General features: G+C 36.9%; 3 protein-coding genes across 6 annotated transcripts in view; 2 read left to right on the top strand and 1 right to left on the bottom strand.

Annotated features, from left to right (window-relative positions):
* Positions 1-3,387, top strand: part of PMS2 (PMS1 homolog 2, mismatch repair system component) — a 15,950-nt gene extending 12,563 nt beyond the window's left edge. Inside the window, exons 14-17 of one of the 2 annotated variants that reach the window (XR_012676112.1) lie at positions 393-562; positions 936-1,079; positions 1,713-1,775; positions 3,305-3,387. Coding sequence is in view for 1 of the 2 variants with exons in the window: in XM_075165200.1 (XP_075021301.1) it covers positions 393-562; positions 936-1,079 (314 nt within the window). In the remaining variant the exon portion in view is untranslated. Of the gene's footprint in view, positions 1-392; positions 563-935; positions 1,525-1,712; positions 1,776-3,304 lie in introns of those variants that run through there. The other variant, XM_075165200.1, reaches the window with a different exon arrangement.
* LOC142089131 (radial spoke head 10 homolog B-like) overlaps positions 3,347-25,252 on the top strand; it is a 22,763-nt gene continuing 857 nt past the window's right edge. Inside the window, exons 1-20 of the mRNA XM_075165199.1 lie at positions 3,347-3,634; positions 4,362-4,437; positions 4,707-4,775; positions 4,984-5,157; positions 6,259-6,344; positions 6,977-7,097; positions 7,976-8,152; positions 8,851-8,992; positions 9,493-9,614; positions 10,081-10,270; positions 11,011-11,122; positions 11,207-11,286; positions 11,391-11,539; positions 12,359-12,466; positions 13,533-13,709; positions 14,515-14,646; positions 15,817-15,868; positions 16,385-16,495; positions 17,571-17,766; positions 18,210-18,420. Coding sequence (XP_075021300.1) covers positions 3,381-3,634; positions 4,362-4,437; positions 4,707-4,775; positions 4,984-5,157; positions 6,259-6,344; positions 6,977-7,097; positions 7,976-8,152; positions 8,851-8,992; positions 9,493-9,614; positions 10,081-10,270; positions 11,011-11,122; positions 11,207-11,286; positions 11,391-11,539; positions 12,359-12,466; positions 13,533-13,709; positions 14,515-14,646; positions 15,817-15,868; positions 16,385-16,495; positions 17,571-17,766; positions 18,210-18,390 — 2,709 coding nt within the window. The 5' untranslated portion in view covers positions 3,347-3,380 and the 3' untranslated portion in view covers positions 18,391-18,420. The remainder of the gene's footprint in view (positions 3,635-4,361; positions 4,438-4,706; positions 4,776-4,983; positions 5,158-6,258; positions 6,345-6,976; positions 7,098-7,975; positions 8,153-8,850; positions 8,993-9,492; positions 9,615-10,080; positions 10,271-11,010; positions 11,123-11,206; positions 11,287-11,390; positions 11,540-12,358; positions 12,467-13,532; positions 13,710-14,514; positions 14,647-15,816; positions 15,869-16,384; positions 16,496-17,570; positions 17,767-18,209; positions 18,421-25,252) is intronic.
* CCZ1 (CCZ1 vacuolar protein trafficking and biogenesis associated) overlaps positions 18,934-25,252 on the bottom strand; it is a 15,700-nt gene continuing 9,381 nt past the window's right edge. For 2 of the 3 annotated variants that reach the window (XM_075165203.1, XM_075165202.1), the window contains exons 10-15: positions 25,115-25,226; positions 24,464-24,497; positions 24,007-24,124; positions 21,640-21,798; positions 20,404-20,531; positions 18,934-19,287 (exon numbers count right to left, since the gene is read on the bottom strand). In XM_075165203.1, the coding sequence (XP_075021304.1) occupies positions 19,232-19,287; positions 20,404-20,531; positions 21,640-21,798; positions 24,007-24,124; positions 24,464-24,497; positions 25,115-25,226 (607 nt within the window). In that variant the 3' untranslated portion in view covers positions 18,934-19,231. Of the gene's footprint in view, positions 19,288-20,286; positions 20,532-21,639; positions 21,799-24,006; positions 24,125-24,463; positions 24,498-25,114; positions 25,227-25,252 lie in introns of all 3 variants that reach the window. The other variant, XR_012676113.1, reaches the window with a different exon arrangement.

Raw genomic sequence — 25,252 nt, forward strand, 5'->3', positions numbered from 1 at the left:
TTCCATATTCTTCATTCCAGAATCTCAAATTTTTGTCCAAAATGCTATTAATTATCAATCCTTACCAACAAAAATCCTGAATTATTTTGTAATCACATAACCTCAAAATAGCTTCATAAGCCATTTGTTCTTTGAAATTGAAGGGTTTGTCAGAAATTAGATCTATCTGCTTTTAAGTTTGCAAGCATTTTTTTGTTAATGTTAAAAGGATATCTGCCATAGTTACCACTTCGGTTAGTTAATAACGTCCATCAAAAGGCTAAATTCAAACCTTAGCATATATGCAGATTACATCATATCAATATATCAAAGTAGTTTCTCAATTTTTCTTTCAAGAAAAAGTAATTTGCTGTAGTGCTCTGTTTCTTTATTAAATACTGCAAATCTTTCAGCTCCTGTAACTCAGAGAGTTAAATTGGTATCGCTGCCAACAAGCAAAAACTGGACTTTTGGCCCACAAGACATAGATGAACTGATCTTCATGTTAAGTGACTGCCCTGGAGTCATGTGTAGGCCCTCCAGGGTCAGACAGATGTTTGCTTCTCGAGCTTGCAGAAAGTCCGTAAGTACAGCACTTGACGCTTGTTTTCAAATAAATACCTTATTTTCTGTTGTATTATAGGTGGCTGTATCTATATATATATTGCAGGGGAAGTTTCTTTACTATTGAGTGTCAACAGCTAATATCCTTCATTTTGTTCTTTGTGGTTTTGTCTAGTGTCACTTGGGAAAAATTTCTGGTAGTTTTTTATTTTGCTTCAAACTACAAACATGCTTAGCTGTATTTTGTCTTCTGTTCATCTTGTAGGTCTTTCCGCTTTTAACGTCTTGCACAGTATTTATTTGCTGTAGTAGCCGAAGTACTGCTCTTATCTGTGTCAGTTGTCAATATGGAGAAAGAAAATAATAATTGGGTTTTTTGTTTTTCCTTGCAGGTGATGATTGGAACTGCACTGAATGTGCAGGAAATGAGAAAACTGATCACCCATATGGGTGAGATTGAGCATCCCTGGAACTGCCCCCATGGAAGGCCTACTATGAGACACATAGTCAGTTTAGACTTGATTTCAGCAGAATAAGTCAGTTTCTGTTTATGAATGTTCTTTATTTTAATTCTTGGCACTATTTTGAGCTTTTATCATGACTCTCTTATTTTGAGTAAAAAAATTTTAGCCAGTGTTCAGATTTGAAGACAGTAACACTTAAAGGCATTCAGCAGGGTTTCATTGTTACTCCTATCAAGTCAACAATATCGACGTACTGGAATTCATGTGTAAAGAACAGTTCTTTTATTGCAATTACTGTGTGTATTACTTATTTTTGCAAGCAAGACTTTTAAAAAATAAATATAAATGTTTATATATAAAAGATCAAGAGTAGGTGAACCTCATTTATAGCAAATACACTGATTCTTAAAATTAAGTGCAATGTGAATTTAAGTCTTTAGTAATGCCGTAAAACAAACATTAACTTTCTATGTTTATACATCCTGTATATGATAATTTTAAAGAAACTGTAAATGATATACAAGTGAAAATTTTTATTTTACTTATACTAAAGCTGGGTTTCATTAGATAATTACTTCAAGCGTTAATATTGCATTTAATGATTTACTGGCATCCGTGTTTAATGCTTGAATAGAATAATTCATCTGGCATATTTATTTTTAATTAGCATTGTTCCCATCCACATTCCAAACATTTTTTTTCAAGAACAGGGACTCCTTCTCTGAGAACGAATGAAAAAAAGCTGTCTCACCAGGCACTGCCGATCAGGTCAGTCCAAATTCTATCTCAGTAGAATCAAAATAGTTAGAAAATCGTCTTTTTGAATCACAAATTCATTAAAACAAATAGCTAAGCTCTTCCATTTCTGTAGGACCAAGATTTGGCCTAAGAAATCTTTGTATGTATTGATGCCTTTTCCTTAGCACCTCCATCTGCCGCTTACGGAGCGCTGCGGCCGTGGTGCTGCTGCCCTTACCCCGGGGCACAAAGCAGCACGTGCCGCTTCCGAGCTGCGCGGCTGACCTGGTGGGCTTAGGCAGAAGCCGCGTGCACCCTGTCTGTAGCCGTCGCGTGTACGGGTGGGAAGCGGCCAAGGGCCATGAATAAATTGTCTGTGTTCAGCGTGGAACGCGTGCGACGCCTGCTAACCGGTATTTTCCATCCACGGCTTCTGTACTGAACCCAGACAAGGCAGTTTCCCGCTGGTCCTGTGCGACGCAGAGTTCATCTCCTGACTTGGAGCGAGCCGAAGGACAGCCTCTCCTCAGGCTGGGCGAGCCTGGCTACTGGCGCACTGCCCTCCGCGGGGCAACGGGGAGGTCGCTTCCCTGAACGCAGCGTGGGGCGTCCCCGGCAGCGCGGAGGGGACCCGCCGTGGGATTTGCCCCCGGCGGGGTGGTGCCTCGCCGGCCTGCGGGGGTGGTGCGGTGCGGTCGCTATGGTTACGGCAGCCATCGCCGCTCTGCGGCTGCGCGGCGCGGGGAGCGCGGCGGCAGTTGTGAGGCGCGGAGCGGGGGGCTGCGGGGTGTGGCGGCGCTGCCCTGCGGGCGGAAGGGCTTCCAGCACCGGGCTCCCTCGCCGCCCCTCGCTCTCCCACTCGGGCCCTTCGCGCAGGCTGAGCGCAATTGATCCGGTACTGTGGTCGCCCGAGTGGAAGGAGGCGCTGGCTGGAAGCAGGCAGTGGTGAGAACATGGCGGTTGCTTGAGGCTGTCCCTGTCAGCCCTCTCCACTGCAGCACGCGGATTTGATTCTTGTATTACAAAGCAGTGATGATCAGTCTATGAAATGAGTGGGAATTGTGATTACAGCTGTTCAAGCAGTCCTGTAACCTTCAAGTAGCTCTTAACTGGCAAAATATTTTTATAAGCTATAGTGTTTATTCTGTTGTGGTTCAATCTGCAACTCATAACTTTTTGAAGCAAATTAATAATACTAGTGCGGCTGTAACTTTCAAGAAACTCACAAAACTCATACCTTTAAGAAATGGTTTTCAGATTTTCACATGATCAAATCTAGACACCTAAAAATCTTCTAGTAAAGATGGAGACCTCCGTGTAGCAAAAGTAAGTCTATTGACAACACTTCTGTCACAGTGGTTTCGATGGACTTCTTGGAGGTAATTCACAGGCATCGCTTCCTGTTAGCCCTGCAGTCTGCCTACCACAAGCTGAAACCACTGCCTTGAGGAACTGTTATTACAGAAATAACTTAAAATACATGCATATGTAATAATTAAGAAAAGATTGATAGTTTTTCATGTAGTTAGATGTTTTGGTTTTCTTTTTTTATCAAATAGATTATAGGGGAAAAAATCTTTACGTGAGACAGTAAATGTTCAGAAGGAAAATACACGTTGAGACAATTCAGTAGTTATGGCAAAGGATAAGAAGAAAAATGGCAAGAAGGCAGAAAAAACTGTACGTCCTCCTATTCTTGGACAAGATATTACAGCTCAGAGTAGTTCAACAAAGCTGACAGATCTGCAGACCTTAGTGAATGGGGTGGAAGAAACACAGGCAAATCCAGTGATATCAGAGAAAGAACCAGAGGAGGTAGAAGAACCTCCAGTCCAAGATGTTCCTCAATACTACGAGGAGCCTGTTCTTACTCAAGTTATCGTAAAAAGGTATGCTTGTTACAAATACATCAGTGAAGTTAAGAATTCTCATTTAAGTATATCTGGTGTACCCAGTGTCATACAAACACAGATTTAACTCTTGATTTGAGGCAGTGAATCAGGATATTCAGACCTAGTAGCCATGACACCCTGCGAGACTGATACACGTGGAATTCTGCTGCCTTCTTGCATCCTAGAATGTTGCTGGTGCTCTCTGCTTGCCAAAAGCCTCATTCTTTTGGCTTGCTCACTTACAGTGAAGTTTTGTCCAAGTAACAGACAATTGGTGAAGAAAATACAGATCAGTCATTTAATGTTCAGCAGTTGCTGCCTTTTAATGTTTAGGGCAGCTCATATCCCTTAAAAATACCCTAAGCTGAGGAAACACGTGAATGGCAGTATTAACCAAATCCTTTGGTAGTTCAAGGGGACTATATGTAATGTTTCACATACTGACCCGGTTGCCTGGTTGTAAGCTGGTAAATGCTACCAGTGTGCTTTGTTTTCTTAATTGAAAGAAATACGGGTCTGAGACAACACAACAATTACGTGAAATATTACAAGGAAGGTGCAAAAAATTGGAAATTTTGTTGTAACTCATTTTTCTGCACAAGATGCAACAACTGGCCTATGTGTAGACTATGGTAAATCAAAGGTCATTTATTTTATGTCTGTTGTGACTTAGGTCTACTGGCAGTGACTTGAAATCTTCATCTTTAGTTTGTTTTCCTTGTAGCTATGAAGGTGAAAAAGTCCATGGATTGTATGAGGGTGAAGGATTTGCATATTTTGAGGGGGGAAATACATATAAGGTGAGTGTATAAATTAAAAAAAAAAAGTAGTGGATCAAGTTCTTTCTCTAGAACAGGCAGGCTATTTCTCTTAATGTAGGTGGAGGTTGAGCGCGTAGAATGTGTAAGCATTGAAAGCTCTGTTGATTTCTGACATTAAAACTTCATTTGAAACTAGTAGTTGGGGGAGAATTAATATGTCATTGTTTTGAAATCTTACAGTCACTTCAACTGTAGGCTTCAATTATAAGAATAAATTTGCAAATGATGCCGTTCTCTTTATTTTGAAGGGCATGTTTTCTGAAGGGCTTATGCATGGACAAGGGACTTACACATGGGCTGATGGAGTAAAGTACGAGGTAAAGTGCAATTTAACTTATAACTGAACACAATTGCAGCCAATTAGATGTGCAAATTCAAGGAATCTAGATAAGTTGCAGTAATTGGTACAGTATGGGTGGCAACTGCAGAACTAAGGCAGTGATTTCAATCGCAAGCCTGATTTCTCCTAGACAGTTGGGGAACACTGAGTTTTAATTTTTTAAATGTTGTAATTTAATCTTTTAGGGAACATTTGTTAAGAATGTGCAGATGCTTAATGGCCGTTATACATGGAATGATGGCAGCGTTTATGAAGGATCAATCAAGAATGGAGTTAGGCATGGATTTGGAGTTTTCAGAAGTGGTACTCGTCCTGTTTCTTATATTGGCTATTGGTGTAAAGGCAAAAGACATGGAAAGGTAAGTAACACCAAATGAGAGCATGGTCTTGGGTGTCTATCTTGTAGAACAGCAAGCATTCTTGTGGAAAGGTTTTGCAAAAATGTTTTGTGCCGTTGCATGGTCTTATGCTATGTAGAGATCCGTTTTATCTAAGGATCTTCTCTGATGTCGTGAATGCTAATTAAAACAATTGGGATGGGATCTTGTTCGTAGGGGAAGACATGAACGGTATCCTAAAAGAGTAATTGGCCTATTATGTGGTTTGTCCTTTATGCTGCTCCAAGTAGATGATGACAAAGTCAAAACTGATGACTGCATCAGTAGCCATGTAATGATGACAGAACAATTAGCTTTCCAGTAATGACAAAGTGATCCCACCTTCCAAATGTGTTAAGCGGACAAAGTATGCTAATTACAATTAAGACTGCCTTATCTAGTGTAAGTAACATCTAGTTCCAACTTTTAAAGGCAAGTAGTACTTTTATCTGTCTCCGTTGTGTGTATCCAGATTGAGACACTCTTCTGGGCCTGACATTTTGAAGACCGATGCTCAGCATGTGAGGAAAATCCATTCTAATCACGTTTTTTTGTTCTATGTCACTAATGAGACACTAAAATCACACAGGCTGTTGTGGATGGTCACCAGTGCAATGGTCTGTCCAGTTTGTTCTGAGAGGAAGCTATCAGATAGAGAAAGACAGAACAATTAATGCTGTAGACCTACTGTTGGAAGTTGAATTCTGAATGAGTCAGAAAACGGATCTACCTCAGAGTGACTACTGTGATTAAGTTGCCAAAGTTAGCGCTCTGAAAGTATTTCCAAGTGGTTTGAAAAACATGGTAGACTTTGATGTAATGCAGTATGATTTTTTTTTTTTGAACACTTGGTCTTTTTTAAGGTGTTAATTAGTATTTATCAAAAGAGGTTGCTTTTTTATTTAATTTTATCACTTCAGTTGCTTTCAGTACATTGTCTCAAAGTGACCAGAAGTAAGAGCATAATTACGTGTAGCGTAATTATATATGACACAATTATGTGTCTTATATAATTTGTATGCGATGTTTTATTAATGTAGATGAATATTTAGTTGTTTAAATTGACTATACTGTTTGTTTCAGGGTACCATTTATTATGATCAAGAACATACTTCTTGGTATTCAGGCGACTGGGTAAATAACGTCAAGGAAGGATGGGGAATCAGATGGTAAACGTAACACTTGTTATCTTCGTATTTTTTAATTTTACATGTATTATCATACTCTTTCTCCTATTGTTTAAAATGGATACAAATGCTACCATTTCATAGTAGTATGTACTTTCTGCAGTGGAATGAATAATTGTACAAAGTGCTTTATAATAATAAAATAGACCTCTATTGCTTACATTATATCTGTTGGTATATTTCTGCTGATCATTCCCACGAAAGAAGTCTAAAGACAAAATCCAAAATCAGCTTTGGTAAACCACAAATCAACATTTAAAACCAAATAAACTCAATTGACCTGAACAGATGGAGCTGCTTTCATGAATAAATTAATTATTTGTGGAATTATATACAAAAGAATATTTTGATTAGCTATGGCGAAGACTCTTTGGAAAAAAGAACTGATTAATATTTTTACAGTGATTTGTAAGTTAAAAATAGGAGGTAAACAGTGGGTACAATAAAACCTCTGTATCCCTGTCACAGTGAGCCAACTTTCAAATTACTGCTTATATTTAGCATTAATAAATGCTAAATTTATTAGCAATGAAGTTTTGCGTAAACCTTGCTTTCATAAGATCTGCTCAGAATTTACTATGAATGAGTGATTAACTTTTATTGTTTTCTTGCAGCTATAAGTCTGGAAATACCTATGAAGGTCAGTGGGAGAAAAATGTACGTCATGGAAAAGGAAGAATGAGATGGTTGACAGCTAATCAAGAGTATATGGGACAGTGGGTGTATGGCATACAGGTATTAATTTCTTTCCCAGCAACCTCTTTAGTTCAGCATCTGTCCATTACTCTGATAAAACTAGGTAGGGAGTTTTGTACAATATCAGAGGAGCTTTGTATGATTTTTGCCAGCTGAGATGGTAGAAATATGCTGTTTATTGTAAGTTGATTCTCATGTTAGCAATATTCAAATTTTTAAAAGGCTTTTGACTTAGTCTTACAAAATCGTAATTTAATTCTCCAATGGAAAATATAAACATTTTTCAAAAAAAAAAAGTTTAAAAAGTTTAATGTTTGTGACTATAATTAGCTTGAGATATGACTTCAGCCGTGAGTATATGTGGCCATTTGCTTCTGTGTCATCTGTAAAATACTAGACAACACTGTTCCCTCTTGTAAAAGTTTTATGATGGAAGGAGAAGATTTCTGGCATTTTCTGTTCCTTCCATTTATTATTCTGTTGGAAAAAGAATGTGAGCTACTTCCTCTGTCTTTTCACTCTGCATAAAATTGTCAAGGAGTCCAGCTTCTGGACCATCGTGGCTCTCTGTCTGGTGGGGTGTTCCTCACCTGACTGTTCTAGCATTACAGTCAAAAGGATTCAGGCGGGAAAGATGTCTTTAGGAGTCCTGTTGGTAGAGCTTGCTCAAGTATGTGTTGATTTGGTATATCCTCTGAGTGCTTCTCTCTTGCACCTTTGTAGAGTATAGTTGACTTGAAGTATGAGTATGGATGGTTTGAAGTACTGCAGCTATCAAGTGGGTGCTTTTACTTAAGAGATTTGCCAACAGTGACTCTTAAAGATGCCTAGGTGGTTCTCTTTTTTAGAAGTCCGTACCTGTAGCAATTGTAGCTTTTCTGGAGATGTTTTTTTTTAAACACACACATTTTTTTCAGCATGGATATGGCACCCACATATGGTTTTTGAAGAGAATGCCTGCATCTCAGTATCCTTTAAGGAATGAATATATAGGTGATTTTGTAAATGGGGAACGACATGGACATGGGAAGTTCATATATGCCAGTGGAGCAGTGTACGATGGTGAATGGGTTTGTAATAAGAAGCATGGCAAGGTGAGTATTGACAAGTAGTGAGACAAAACTACAGACACCATCAGAGGAGACTATTCTGCTCTGTACAGTGGAGCTCTAGACTTCTGTGTGGAAAACTACATTCAATTTGTGTTGTGGATGGAATCCCAACATAAAAGGCAGAGTCCACTGAAAGCAGCAGGAGTCCTTCCGAGGACCTTGCTGGGCCATGGATTGGACTCTGTGGTTAGATGTGTGTTGCGTGTATAAAGAAATACGTTTTACTGTGGAGATTTTCGGTGCAATAGGTGCATCTTGATTTTTGCAGTGGTTGGTCAGTACTTTTACACTATGAGCTAATGGATTTCAAGCTATCCTTGCACAGAGGTGTTCTCACATTAACAGACGTTTTAAAAAAACCTGTGAGCAGGGTGCCACCTATACAAACTAAAGATTGCAAACAAGTCTTCCTATATGGGGGGGCGAAATGTTTTTTTTCCTCAAAATACTTTTCAGAATCAAACAGATATATAGGCAATTCTTCATCCTGGCAGTGTACTTTAATTAACAGATAATAAAGTACTTTATAAAAGAGGGTAGGAAAAATTATTTTGCTTTATTTTATCTCATATATTGCATTTTAGCCAAGATTCTTAAAAGGAAATTTGATTGAGAGTGTTATTTTTTCTGATCTTTGATTTATATTTATATTGAAATTAATCAAACTAATCTGTCTATAGGGCAAGTTTGTCTTCAAGAATGGTCATATTTATGAAGGAGAGTTCATAGATGATCGTATAGTAGAATATCCTGCTTTTCAAGTGGATGCAACGAATGCAAAAGAGCTGAATGCCATTTGTACAGGAAGTCATTTTGACCCTGGTAAGCAGCTTAAGAAAACAAATTCTACTCGGTTCACATTTTGTTGTTCCTTTTTGCTATAATGTGAAGCTGTTCATACTTACTCAGGAGCCAGACGTATTTCTTCAAAGAACTTTGATAAAGGTGGGAGTTACCTTAATAATTAATTACTTTTGCTCCCATGCTGCTTGTTTCCTGTGCATGACACTTTGAGTTGAATGACACATCCACACTACATCTTATAATGCTTTTGGAACACTGTTGTCTAAAAGCTTCATAGCTTATGTAATATCTGCATTTCCTTCTGGCTAGGGGTTGGATTTGACAAAATTACTCTTCAGTTGTTATGCTTCCGATTATGAAATCTCTACTCCTCACTATAAAGGAGTCTATTATTCTCAGTTTGAAGTCAGTAAGATAAGAAGGAATAATATGTTTTATTTTCCCTCTGTGTGTGTATATATATATTTTTTTTTAAACTTCATTTTAGTTTGTTCTAATTTATTTTATTTGCACGGTAGAAAACATCACTATCATTAATGGCTCAGAAAATACTTCTATTCTGGGATCAAATATTGAGTTGGATATATCTTCACTGCTTGACTTATTGCCAAGGGAAGAGAGACATGAAGAAGTGAAACAAGTAAGAGTCTACTGTTTGATATTTTCAGTTTTCCCCCGCAGTGTGTTTCATATTATTTTATTTCTGGTTTATTTGTATTAAAGTAACTCTTGCCATTAAAGAATTATTTGAAAATCTGAAGGCCACGAAAACAGAAAAGCAAAAAGAATGAATAGACAGTATTGCCTCTTCCTGATCTTCCACTAGAAGACAATAAAAAATATGTTAACATATCTGGAAGGGCATTCAGCAACTACCTTTAGCTACTGTGAGGTTTGTCTGCTGACAGAGACTAATTTATTTTTATCAGTCACCGAAAAATTTGTGTTGTAACTACATTTGAGTAATGTTCTCATGAACACTTAGCCAGGGATATGCTCTTCGAAGTTACAAGATCAAAAGCATTATATGGCCAGTTACAGAATCAATAGAAGCTAATCCCTACTTGCTGTGAGACGATGCTGAAAACATATCCTGCTTTATTTAGGTAGAATTTGCTGTGTTGAGGCATATTACAGAACTGAGAAGAGTTTACACCTTCTACAGCAGCCTAGGCTGTGATCATTCTCTTGACAACACCTTCCTCATGACTAAGCTCCAATTTTGGAGATTTCTGAAGGACTGCCAGTTTCATCACTCCAACATAACTCTTGCTGAAATGGATCGGATATTGAGTGGTTTGTATTTCTGTTGATCGGGGTCTAGAATCTAGGAATTTTAATAGTAAGCTGTGGAGAGTTGGAGTGGCAAGTTCTACTGATGGCTCAACTTGGTCGTTAAGTGGCCCTGAATGAATACCTCTGTGCCTGTGAGTTCTCAGTGGATGCATTAACACTTCTCCAGGCATTTCAGGTGAGAAAAGGCTTAAGTGAGAAAATTAAAATACTACTTAAAAACTGTTCTAAAGAGCCATCTGTTCAAAAATTGTATTCACCCCTGGTCTTGCCGTTACTATTACATGTAGTTTTAAGAGGTCTGAGAAAGAGAACTAGAAGACACAAATCTTTTTCTTTTTTTTTTCCAGTGCTCTTAATTTCGGTTTGCATGTAGTATGTTTTTTTTCTTCCATAGAGCCAGTTAATCAATCAGTTCCATTTAGACCTGCAGTGGGGTGCCCTGCAGCATCCCTAGTATGTGAAGGGTTTAACTCCAAGTTTGCTTCCCCTTTCATTCCTATATGCTGAGTGGATGCTTTTCTAGAAAGAGGAAAATTGGTAAGATTCAGCTATAGGTGGACAGTTCCCCTTTGACCTGCTTGTTTGGAAGCGATGCTGTACCTGGTCTGATTCTTCCAGGAGTGTTGTTACACTGTGATAGGTAGAGATGGAGAGGATAAGAAAGGCTGACAAGTCAATATGCCTATAAGCATTTTAGTGTACATGATAGCAATCAAGATTTATTTTGTCAAATTTTTTAGGTGATAAAACACCACTTGAGGAGATACATTGTCCACATGAGACTTTACTGTTCAGAACGTTTTTATCTTACCTTATTCGTCTAGCATTTCATATCTATCATGAAGAGCACAAGTAAGTTTCATCTTTTAGTGAAATTTATTTCACTGTAATCAGTTTGAGTCTTCCCAGACAAGAGTATTTTTGTTTCAATTCTAGAGATAAAGGTCCTTATCTGCATAAGTGTTTCTTAGAAATGATGTCCAGGAATGTTATTCCCGCTGCCTGTCATATCCAAGGTAAGTAGTGGTATTTCTTCTGTGCTGTGCAGAATTCATCAATTAGTACCACATACATCACAGTTTTATTGTAACTGTTATTTTTTCCCAATTAATTTTTAAAGGTATATTATTTTCTGAAGAACGATGTACAGTTTTTGCCATGAGCTACATCGACAAATGCTGGGAAATATACAGAGCTTTTCGTAGACCGAGTACCAGACCTCCCTTTGAACCCACAATGAAAATGAGGCACTTTCTTTGGATGTTGAATGTAATCAACTTTTTTTATTTTGTGTGGTTAGATGCGCTTTATTTGTTCAGTTTATATGAGCATTTTTAAATACTCCCTGTTGCTTCTGCACAGTTCAGAAGATAGGGGCGATGTTATTTATACAAACTGTCCAACAAACATTAAAGGGACAGTTGTTCTATAGAACTTATTTATATACTTTTGCAGGATTGAATTTTGATTTTGTACTTGATAATTTCAAATAATCAAATCTTAGACAAATGTGTTTTAAGGGAATATAAATATTTTTTCCTGGCTTCTTCCCCTTGCCCCCATCCTGTAAAATGTATATACAAAAATGTCTTACTGGTAGAACTCAAAGACTGGCATCTTTTGAAATAACACAATAAACCATTTTAATTATGTATTAATTTAATATACTGCAAGATGAACATGAGATTCTTTACTAAAATTCGGTAGTTCAGGGACAGATCAAGATTACACTGAAGCTAGGAAACAATTCCCATTGATATGCCTGGGTTTTGGGTCACTGTCACTGCTTAAATCCAAGCCTTTTTTTCATGAAAAAAATTAATAAAAATATCAGATGGCAAAATTGTAATTTTTTATATTTTTATTTATGAGCTTTCACAAGTTCTTTTTTAACACTGTTTTTGCATTGTTGCAAAAAATTCCCATTGACTTCAGTAGGGCCAGAATTTCATTCTGTCGTTAATTATGTATGTGGAAGTATCATTTGAAACCACTAGAAATTTTGACACAGGCTTTAAAGGGAGTTAGATTAGGTCCATGTGGGAATGCCTTAAGTGCTTTTAACATGTAACATTTACTCTTACCCAGGATTTTAAACTTCTCAGCAAACAATTAACTGCTTCAAGACTTGTGGAAATACTTGTCAAAGATTGTCCCTCTCTACATGATAGCAGTAATACCAACCTGGAGCAGGAGGTGTGTATGCAAAAAAACATATGATAGTTGATTGCTGCAAGCACAATTAAAATTACTTTTAAAAAATGCTGCAAATACTGTCCTATTTGCTAGAAGAGGAGCAAAATGAATTAATTTATTAAGAAAAAAAAAAGTACAAACTTGAGCCTCTATTTTTGTCTTCCTTTGTTCTGCCTATATCTTCTAGATTAGCTCATGTACTTCTATGTTTTGCTTATTATCCTACCCTTAGTACAGTCTCAGCATACATGACCATGCAGATAACTCATTAAGAGTGCCGTAACCCAGAAGGTGAAATACCATTTCTAGGAGACTGCTGCCAGTAATAGTTCTGTCTGTGGGGCAGTTGCCTGACAATACGTGTATACAGTGATTGCGTAGGGATGAATCTCAGCACTTCCAGCTGCCAAGGTATGCACTGGAAATATTAAGATGGGTCAATAATTGAGATGTGAACCACTGATTGTGAAAATCTGGTGATCCAGGAAACCTGAGTAGTGACATGTGAAGTGCTGCCACCTCAGCGAGGTCGAGTAGTGACTGTAGAAGGCTCTTGTGCTACCTGACAGCTGGCCTGCTATAGAGGGCCTTCACCCTTAAAGAATTAGCTCTTACTCGGCGACGGTCTATTGTAAATTACAGAATTGAATTTATTGTTTTAAACACTATCTGATAAACTGAACACACAGTATAAGTCTTACTAAAGGATTCATTATACACCCATTCTTGGGATTTCTGGAAGCATCGTATGCAATTAAACGTTTTAGGTAATAGCAATAATTGTGTGTTATTTGTTAGAGAAATTTCTCATAACTCCAGATACAGCAAAAATCTATGCAGTATTTTATTTCAATGACTTGTATAACATGTAACACCGTATATCACCTCCTGAATTTTTTGAGATTTGTTTTCAATTTTTTTTCAGAAGAAGGGATGTTTGAGTAGATAAATGAGGCCAGTGAGGCTTCACAATCACTTTTGAGTTCGCTTGCTCACGTACATATGCCCATTAATGAAGCGATTTTGAAAAATTAATGAATTAATCACTGTGTTTGTTTTACTCTAGTTGGTTTTTCTTGAATTTGTTGAAGCTCTTCTTGATTGTGCGTTGGTGTATGTTACCAGTGATATGATTAAGGAGCAAGTAGATCGTGATAATCAGAAAAGGAGTAGCTTTAGAATCGAGGGTCTCTCCGAGGGAACCACAAATGTGTCTCTGTACCCAGAATATTCTCTGTCCCAGGTAAAGTTGATGCAGACCTGTTAAATATTATTATGTGTCCACTTAGAGGGCGAAGTCGGGCCCTGTGAATGTTCTATGTTTCCTGAACATAGAAAACAATTTCCTCTTTTTGCATAAACGGTCATTTGATTGGGTCCTTCTGCTTTTTCTGTTTGTTGCTACCTTAGATTGTAACATCAGTATACACAGTTTTAACCCACTTGCACATTTTCCTAGGTAACTATAATTACATATAAAGTACTTGCAAGTCTTCCGGTGTTTAAAGGGGAATTGACAGATTGGTTAACTGATGGAAGATATACCTCTCCTGCTTTAAATGGAATGTCTAAAATTGCCCTGTAAAAATGACATTGCAGTAGTTGTATGTAGCAAGACTTGCTGCTTCCCAGCAGTTAAGCTATGCTCTGTTTTTGCTAAACTTTTGAATAAGGATTATGGAGGTTGTAACATGCTGCCTGTGACACTGGTGCAATTTAGATGCACAGGGTAGTTGAAGGCATGACTTGGAATTATTATTTGGAATTATGCACAAGATGAAAGTATTTTTATTAATTCAAAGAGCATTCAGAAACACCTAATTTCACAGTCTCTGTAAGCCAGTAGTGGCACTGAACACCACCACTTCCCGTTGTCTGGCCAATTGTTCCCATCCTATGGAACCCATTCCCTTGCATCACTGCAAGCATTAATGCAGTTGTACAGTGAAATGGTCTGGTTATAATAGTCAGATTTTCCAAGACTAAAAGAAAATCTTACTTTAAAATATATTGAATGTAAAATTCTTCTTGTGTTTACTTTTTATTAGTGCACTTACAGCAGAAGTATAATTGATACACACATAAGTGATGACTTTTCTGAGGCAGCTGAGCTTTACACATGTTCATGGTTGTCTTCAAGCAAAAGTGTCATATCACAAGATGAAATAAAGAAACATGAGGTATGTAAAAAGCCCACACTGAAAGATGGAGCAGAGAGTTTGCAATTCATGGGTGACAGAGTGGGCAAGGTAGTTTTAAGTTTTGAAAGGGACTAGAATTTCATCTAATATTAAATACAATGTGCTCCCATGCCTGGATCCATGTATGAGCCTAGAAGTGGTGCATTTCCGTTGCTAACAAAGCATTTGCTCCCACACATACCCTCAACTATTGTTACTTAGAATATTGGGTGGTATCATCTACATTAACTAAAACAGTGGTGAATAAAGCTACAGTTTTATTTTTATTTGCAAGGTGGGGAGTGAGAGACTGAGAAGTGGGCAGAGAGATTTAGAAGCACTGGGGAAGGTAACTGTAATATAATTCCTAAAACACTTTTCAGAATTCTTCCAGCAAACTTTTCACCTTCACTGCCTTTACAATTTTGTACCCAGTGTATGACTGTATGAGATTCTTGATATTCCAAGAACGGATTGTCTTACCCCTGTGATTTCAGGATAAGATAGTAAGGATTACTGTTTGTACTGGAATCGTGGAAATCAGACAGAGAATTTGGAAACTTCATGACTTTCAGAAAGTATACCAACACTTAGAAAACAGAATTGTGTTTGACGTGAGTTTTTGTGAGGCTTATACCGTCACTCATCTGCAAAGAGTGGCATCATCAGGCTGCAGAATATGCTTGGGATGACAGTTGGAAAGATTTCAAAGCATCCTTCTGAGATATACTATTGAATGATGTTCTCTCCTTTTCACTCAGTATAATTCCTGGAGTGTATTCCTATAGTCAGGAATAGAAATTCATTATTGTTTCCTCAGAAGCAGATAAATAATAGTATGTAGAGCAACATGTAAGAACAGAGGGACATGTAAGAACAGGAGCTTTCATTCTCTGTACTTCTATCTTTCCCTAGCTCTGAAATAGGATAATCCTACTTCCCTGGCTGGTATCAAAGGTAAAGGTGTTATGACCGATTTGCCAATACTTGAAAGTGTGAAATGCTATTGCAATTTAAATGTTTTGAAAAAGGCATAATTGCAGAATACATTTGGTTGGCAGAATGCTTTGGAGATAGGAGTTTGCAGTAGTCAAATGGACATGTGATTTCACTTTTTAATTTGAATACAAGTCCAGGCATTTAGTAACTGAATTTGAAACTTCTTGCCAGCCACTGAGACCTTGTGAAGACAGAGGGCAACCTCTTCAAGAATTTCTACTGGGTGAGTACTGTGCTTACCATAAGCATCTATAAGCAGCGGTGCTAGAGGAGATTCACTCTTTCTACAACTTTAAAGATAATTAAAACAGTAGCTGATCATTGAAACAGCTGGATGGATTGTAATTACAGAGGATAGCTGCATTCAGTTTGGCAATTATGACAAGGTTTACATTTAGCTTTCCACACCTGCTGTACACAGATAGCTGGGCAAGTTTGAGTCTCTGAACTTTTCATGCCTTTTAATCAGAAGCTATCACATTTTCCGTAAAAATAACTCAAAGGCTTTTTAAAACTAAATTCTTTCTGTTCTGTCCCACTCATTTGGGCATGGAAACAGGAGATTGAACTCTGCACAGTGCCTTCATAAACAAATTTTCATCAGTACAGAAGTATTTCAACCACAGGTCTAGCTGTAAGGTCAGATGACAATTTATATTTGTGCTGAAGATCGAACCTGATATTTAATGCACAGAATTACAGACTGAGTAATTCTAACTTTCTTTCTCTGCAATATCAGATACTGTCCTCTCATTTCACACAACTCCTGGAGATATCAAAGATGTTCCATCATTGTTCATCTGGGAGGCAGGAGAAGAACAAGATTTCTGTCCAGCAAAGGAATTGACAGGTAAAGCAGTCCTACTGTTTTAAGACTAACACAAAAAAATCCCTCATAGCGCTTGAATTGCAAAATTTTAATTGTATATGCAGATTTTGGCTTGTCACAAGAGGGCAGTAAATGAACATTAATTCTGGAGGAAGATTTTTAAAGAAAATTTTTTAAAAAAATTTTTTAAAGAAAATGAAACTTAATAATTGAGATGTTTAAGTACTGACTTAAATAGTTTCCCCAATTTTAAAATGCCACATTTTATTTGTAGGGCATCTATAAGCTGTAATTTGTATTTACTCTGTAAGAAGCTCAATCTGCAAGCCTACCCATTTTTTTTTTAATGTCTGGGCCAAATAAAAGATACTACTGCTATGTCTTGCTTTTTTTACTTAGTATAAGAATTATTATTAATGGTGTGCCACCATTATCTGGGATAAGATGTCATATGTTATGATAAGCCAGGATTCATGCAGAAGAGAAATCAGTAAGAGCATTTTCATATGTTGAGGCTAGTAACCTTTTTATACCATCTCCCTTCTGGCTGATTAGCAGATCTTACCTGTGTTGTTTTTTGTGCTTGTGAAATGTTTTCTACAGATAAAGAACCCGTATCCAAAAACATAGGTAGACAAGGATCTCTGTGTAGTCATCAGTTCTTTCACTGAAATGTTACAGATCTGAAAAAACATTTCTTAAAGAACCAGCACATGGGCCCTAGCCTATTTTTTGTCACAACAATTGGATGCTTGCATGCAATTCTGTTCTTTCAGGTAGTCACGTTCATTCTTCCATTCACCCATGCACAGAAGTCATGGATACTGAACTGTCATCAGATTACTGCAGAAGACATTTATCATAGGATGAAAGAGGAAAGTTCATGTTTTTCTGATGCCATTCCCAGGGACAAGTCACTCTGAAGACCCACAAAAGGGCCATCCCCTTTCACATGCATCAGTTAAAAGTTTCTCACAGTTGTCATCTTCCGTACCATGCAGAAGCCAGACTTACCTATTGCAGAGTATTGTAGTCCAAAACACATTTGAAATAGAAGTGCCCTGCTGAATAAACGTGTTTAATTTACATGTTGCAGATGAACCAAAAGAAGCCAAAACTGAACAAGATGAGGAATTTAGTCTGTGGATGTGTCAGGTGCGAATCTTTTTTACAACTAAGTTCTTTCCTGCCTACCAGCATGAAAAAGTGCTGAGGGAAAAAATAAAAGAAAATCAAATACGGGATGCTGAATTAGCTGAGCTGAGAAAGATCCAGGATGAGGAGCTGGCAAAGTGAGTTGTTGTATCTTATCTTGAAGTACTGTTATTGCTTATCCTCTACTAACAAAATTATTGAAAATGAGAATAATAAATTAGTATAGCATACTGTAACTGGGAAAACAAACTCATCCAGGTATAATAAGCAAGATACAGAACGTAACTCATATGACTTTTATTACTGTTGGGACTAACAAATATAGGCTGCTTTCAGGTTACAGAACTCTCAACTCTCTGCTACTTCCTGGCACTTGAGCCCTGCTCTGTGTAGAGGCAGTTAAGACTTTTTTTTTTCCCCTCCATACTGTAAGTCAGACTTGAAGTGGTAACTAGACAGATTTTCTGCTTCTCTACAATATAACATATATACTGCTCATGCTGTGAATATAGCTGTAGCTGTTTAGCCCATATAAATGCCCCCTCTTGCAGTACACTAAATTTAAACTTTGTTCACTCAGACTTATTGCTGGAAGAGAAGCAGAAGAGGCAAAAAAACCCTTTGACTCCAGCAGCGCAGATTTTAAGGAGTTAGAGGAGCCTATGACACAGTTAGTACCCCCTCTGAAGGAAGAGGCACCCATTGTAGCACCTCCAGTTGTTACCAAGGTGCCTGCTGGCAAAAAGAGAAAGAAGAAATAAATCTCCTGTTGAGAACTACTGAAGCTTCAAGTAAGTAAATACTCTTTGAATAAGAAGAAAAAAACCCAACAACAAAAGATCCACATGTGCAGTAAGGTCTAAAATACAAGTAGACAAAACTGTATGCACAAGACTTGCTGGTTTTGGAGGAAAACTGTCTGCTCTTACACCAAGGGTCTTGGGAAAGAGAATATAGTCATTTACATGAGCGTAACCCTTTAAACAAAACTATTCCAGAAGTCAATATTTGACTTGTACCTAAAAACTCCCTCAGGGTAAGGTTGATACAAGAACTGGTATCTTGTCATGATCATATGTCCCAATTCAATGGTTTCTGCTTAAAATATGGTTTATTTGACTGAAATACTGCGTATAAACAAGTAACAATTTGTCAAAGAATGTAAATCAGGCTGAAGCAGGAGCTGCAAAAAACAGGTCAGCCTAGAAAGTTCTTCGTTCAGGGGTAACCAGTCTAGTTTCACATTGTAGAAAATTAGCAGAAAGTCACATGATGATGTAAATGAACACAGGAAAACAAAAAGATGCCTTTAAAAGTGTAACAATTATTAGTTTTATTTTCCAGTAAAATATTCACATAACGATATCAGAATGGAATGGTACAGATGAATTCAGACTGGTTTTTAATTAGTTTGCACATAAACATTTTTAAAATCTAAAAATTTTATGATCAGAGTTTACAGATTTTAGTAGAAATTTTGATTCTTACAAAGCAAGTATTGCTTTACTATTGTCATTATTCCAGTCAATAATATGACTAATAACTTTTCATGTTGAACAAGTGTCTGACATTGACATCTTCAATAAATCAGCCCTTTGCAGATCAATCCAAGAAGAAAATATTATTAAACTGTGTTGCACAAAGTTTCTTCACTTCTTCTGTAAAAAAAATAAAAATAAGGTATTTCAGTATGGTATTTTACAGGAACCTCTGCCAAGGAGAATATAATTAAATTCAAACAGAAAAAAAACTAGGAGTTTCTAATCTAGAAATACACTTAATTTTATTCTGTCTTAAGTAAGAGAAAGTGAGTCAAGTGAAAGATGAGTTGTGTTCTAAGCGGCTAAAGTGTAAATGATGGTTTGAGTTTGCTGCTGGGCCATTCATCTTGTCAAACTTCTACACTGCAAACAGCATAAGACTTAGCTTCTACACAAGGAAGTATACTGCAACCCTTTTCAGGGGAAGGAGAGATTAGTGTAGCCTGTTACAATAAATCAAGTCAGCAAAACTTTTGCTTTGTGCTGTTTGGCAGACAATGCTTTGGGGATAGCAGTACTTCTTAAGTTTATCAGGCACAGAAACACTCATTTATTGTTTCTGTATGGCAGGTTTGATCCTGAAAGACAATTAGAAATCATTGTGCAATCATGCAACTCATTCCTCTTTCTAAAATTTAGGTTGCTAGCCTTTGGTCTTGGAAAAGTATTAATTCTTTCCCATCATCCAGTTGAGCACATTGCCTCCTATTAAAATAGAGTGCCCTGAAATTGCTGCAAGTAAGACTCAAACTGCCATTTCTCTTAGTCTATTTAAAAGCTTATTGCATCTTAATGTTAATGACTCTTTGTCATAGTAAATAATTCTCAAAACAGCATTAGAAACAAGACAATAATGGAATGAGGATCACTGACAGGATAGACATTATGTGTAAGTAACATGGATCATTGACAAATAAAACCTAACTCAGATGTAAATATGTTCATCTCTCACCTGTAATACACTTCATTAATTACTCCTAAACTAAGCTCACAGAGCTCTTCTCTATTATTTGAAGGAGGAATAATGACTGATTAATTATTAAGAATGTCTGCTGAATATTTATGCTGTTCTTTCACAGGTGGTACAAGGCAGACTAAAACCTTATGCAAACTTACCTGGTCTATCATAGATCAACCGCTCTCTAGATTTCTTGTGAGATGGATTTTATTACTTCTCCAGGGACATACATTTTAGTAGTACTGTATTTAAAGGTAATAAAAAACAATCCTTACCATTAACTTCAATCAGATTTGCATTTTTTTGATTCAAAATAACATACAGTTCTCGCTGGTCAGACTTTTTCCCAACTACCCAGTAATCGCTCATTGCCTTCACAATAATTTCCTCATCTTCATCAACTCTGAAAGAAGTTTTAGAAAGTAAAGAAGGTGGCAGCAAGTTCATCTTCAACAACTTTATTTGTAATTGTTAGGACAGCTTAATGTCATAAATTGTTGTGGTTGTGTAGTATCAAAAAGAGACTACCAATACTAACTTAGACATAATTAAGCAATCCAGGATGAAGGCTTCATAAATGGCTGCTTAGGACAATTACATCCCCAGACAAGTAAATCATTAATTTGTCCATCAGCCAAACATACCAGTGCTCTGAAGAAAGCACCTATCCTCCATAGTACTAAGGACATACTTCATAGAATTATGATTTGCTACACAGTGACCAAATAATGAAAGTTGGAGATGGTATGGTGATACTAAGCTTTCACATATCTAATTATTAAACCTAGAACTAAACCATGCTCAACAACTAGATATATTACATAAAGCTGTCACTAACCCAGTACTTCCACAATACGATGAAACATTCTTTTTTCACTTACTGAAAAATGAAAGCCTTGTCCTTAAACAGAGTGGGAAAATTGCTAGTTGCTAATTAGAGTTACAGACCTCACATAATTCAGCATTTTCATGTTCTTTATTAATTTTTATCGTGACAGAGGGTCTCTCCCACCTCAAAGCACGATACCCATTGACAAGTAGCCAGTTATCTTCTCTATCAGCAGTACTGTTGTAAATGCAAGGTTTGCATTCCATCTATTGTCTAATTCCTAAAAGCAGCCAGCTGTTTCAGAGGAGTGTATAATATATGCAGAAGCAGGTTTCCCTGTCCTTTATACTACTTGTCCAGAGATTAGACAGACTTAAGTGCAAAAGCACTAGGCTTCACATCCCTTCTAAGTTTGTTATGGCTACTATGAAGCTTCAAATAGATTAGATATTTTCTTGGATAGAGACCCTGGCCCTTCTTTAAATTATTTTTTTAAAAGGACAATAGAAGTTTTGTTCAAGACAGACTACTTCTAAACCAACACAAAATACCAAATATGACCCATGTGATCTCATAGAGCTATGAAAAGCCATCCATGAACAAAAAGACATGAAAGCTTCACTCATTTGAAAAAATCTACTTGACAGAAGGAGCTACAGACTATTTAATAGTTAAGCACTACCTGGAGAAGTCACTGTTGATGTCACCGAGAATCTTCATGAGGTCAGGGTGAACAGATGCAAGTGATACACTGGGGGTTTTCCTCATGTGAATGGTGCTTTTCTCTGCCAGGTTCATGTGATTGAAATAGATAAACTTAAACTGAGGCTCCTTCTCAGCCCTAGGAAGATTTAAAAAAAAAAAAAAGTGACTTGTGAATACTGACATGTTCTATAAGCAGAGGCTTCACAGAGAACAGGTAACTAGCCAGTGCAAAGCTTACTCAGACATTCTGAAGTTATCTTCCTATTGAAGAGACCAAGTACATTGTGGCATATCAAACTTCATTTTAACACTTTTTAAAAGAAAAAAAACAAACCACAAGCCTGCAAAACCAACCAGTTTTTCCCCTTCTGCTGCTTAGGCTGCTAGTAAATAGACACAGGGGAGTCTAAAGGCCTTGTCCCACTTCCCAGTAGTAGTTTGAATTTTTCTGCTGAGATGTTTTTTCTCCGTCTGCATTTTGTTTCCTTGCTTCCCTATGCCAGTCCCATCTGGTTTGAATGATTTAATTTGATTAAGAAGTGATCTTCCACTCATGTCTTTGTTATTTGTTACAATCAAAAGAAAGAACTCTTCCTCCCATCATTTGTGTGGCCCAATCAAGAGACTATTTTCAAATTCCTGCCTTGGCAGTCTTCCCCCATTTCCTCTTTTATTAAGTTAATATAAAATCTGTCACTTAGGGCTGTAGTTTTGGTAGAAGTCACAACAAATTCAGACTGGCAAAAACTGGCTATAGCAATTGGTACTTCAGGCTATGTATTATTTAGAATCAGGGAGACACTCTGATGACACCACTCACCTTAGCAAAAAACTAGATACCCTTGCTTTCTGTCACCCAGATGCATTTGTGTCAAGAAACCGTATCATGTTTTCAGGACACCATGGCATTAAACTTTAAAAGAGTTAAAGCTGCCAAAGCCAGTCCCAGATGACATTAAAAAACCCCAAGTTTAATGATTTAGTAGATTGGCACAGTTTCAAGCACATCCTATTCTATACCCTGCGATTTTGCTGATTTGGCATGCTACCACTAAATAAGTTCAGTCACACCTATCTTTGGTTTAATTCCTCTTTTGTTGTCATATGCAATGCTGTTCTTGCTTCCCCAACTAACAAAACTATCTAAAAATAAATAGAATTTTGTGGAAAGTCAGCTATAGTTCTAAGTGAAGTATATTTTCCAAAGTATTAACATCTTTTTTCATTTGACTTTTTTTTTTTGCCCCTCAAGTAGTCACCTTAGTCCTGCAAAATAGAAAAAGTGAGACAGATTTTTCCTCACCTATTATACATGGCAACACTCCAAGAAGCAGTAATTCTGGGAAAAAGTACTCAACTGTAAAGCTTGCATTGTAACTAAATAATCAACTTACTAAAATCCCTATTTCAAACCGTTAAACAAAAGTTGTTCTAGTATCTAGACCTTCACCTTCCTTTTGGATTTGTAACAGTTAAAAGCTACATACACTCCATCCAAGCTGTAAGTACTTGTGTCTAAGGCAATACTCAGACAGAGTTGGTAGTGTCACTGTCCACTTGATGTGAAAAATACAGTTCTTTTTTAAACATCAGACAAAATATCAGAAAGTCAAAGCAGAAGTCAAAGGAAATCAGCACAAAGAAGGTCGTGGACATGAAGACAGTGATTTTTAATTTTTTTTTTAAAAAACCAAATGTTCTACTAGCCCATTTTGAACATGAGACGCTGTTTTCCTCAAGAAAAGTTAGAAAGTATAAACTGAATTTAAGATTTTACAGGAACTGATACTTTTCTACTTCAACATGGGGGACAGTGACAGAAGACCACTACTTCAGGGGGCATTTCTGCCATCTTGTATATATTTCTGCAAGCACAGTAATCTGTAGAACTCATCATCTCCATGGATCAGCTAGTTTCAGTTCACATATGAAAGAAGCAAAACCTAGAAGTTCCACCTCTTGTATCTGAATAATCTACTGACAGCTGGGGGATGAGGAGGCAGAATCTTAATTGATAATAGTGAAATTTATCTTAATATTGACATGATTTTTTCTGCAACAATTATGTACATAGAGGAAAAAAGTTTCAGCAGCCACGCAATAAACATTCGTTCTTAAATGAATAACATGTATGTTGTTACTTCAGGGAGACCTAAATATGCAAGAACAGGCACTTTATAAAACGCTTAAGATGCAGAAAGGTAGATAAACATCATTTAAAGTACACAGTTAATTCAATGCTTTCAACATTTGGGCTCATGTTACCATTATTTAAGCAGTTGATTAAACCTACTTTTTAACCAACTAATGAGGTTAAAAACAGGAACAGAAATGTGGTACAAACCCTGATATTCTCTTGTTGATATTGTATTGTTCACATATGTCTGATGCTAACACGGTGAGTTGAGGCCCAACAATGCTGTCCAGTTTACGGCAAAACTCCAGCGTAGGCGGAATTGAAGCTAAGTGGCGGGTAAAGAAAAGGGAGGGATGAGATTCTCTTCCCACAGTTGTTTTCTTTAAACATCAGTGAGAGTCCTGAGACAAATTTCTCTCTTAGTTATAACCTTACGGATGATTTTGAAAGTGCATGGCTAACGGAAGCAATATTTAGTCATTTTACTGTGTAAATTGAGTTACTTATACCGCTGGAACAAAAATCAAGAGACTGATAAAAGCACTCATGAAGAACAGACTCAAATAACAAATTAACGTATTTTTCAAGAGTAAAACAAGTTGCATGTAATAGCATTTTGTACTAACTATGTCTTGCCAAATAAGTGATGCTAATAGGTACTTACCATCAATCATAAAGCAGACAGCTGCACTCATGGCCTGGAACAAAAAAGTTAAAGCAAAAAAACCATTTACAACAGGTTACCTCAACTACCTCAAATAAATGACAATACTTCAGTGAGGTCACACACAGGTAAACCAGTTAAATTAAAAAAAAAAAAATCTAATTTAAAGGTAACACTTCAATAGGATAATCTCTTTGCAATCCTGCACAACACAGGATAGTTATGATTTTAAAATTCAGCCCAGTTAACAGTTTTCAAGTTGTAGGGGAAAAGGTAAAATTTGCTAAAAATGCATTTTTTGCAAGAATATATGTCTGCAAGAAACTTGCATTTCATTTAAAAAAAAATAGGTTTTTGTTTTATTGATTAATGCTACATAAGCCAGGTATGAAACCACTTAAAGTAACTGAAGGCTGGTATTTTGTTTTAATAAAACAGCTGTTTGTTTTGGGGAGGGTACAGGAAGGGGGGAAAAGATTCAGGCTTTAAAGCTTGTTGCTAGAAACACCAAAGAGTTCTCTGTCTCTTTGCTTTAATCTGGTTATATCAATGCATCTTTCTGTACAATTCATAAGTACTTCACATCATTGTCATCTTCATCATATATAGATTCCTAATTCTGTGGAATAATTGCAGAGAAAAATGTAATACCTTATAAACAATTAAATGAAGCTCTTCGTAAGTGTCATCAGTGTTAACAAATATTTTGGGGAAACGGCATTTTGCTTCCGGATCATTAAGATTTAAAGGTCCAGTAAGAAACCTAGAAAATAATTCAATAGGTCAGAT

This window comes from Calonectris borealis, chromosome 16, assembly GCF_964195595.1.
Source record: "Calonectris borealis chromosome 16, bCalBor7.hap1.2, whole genome shotgun sequence".
Lineage (NCBI taxonomy): Eukaryota > Metazoa > Chordata > Aves > Procellariiformes > Procellariidae > Calonectris > Calonectris borealis.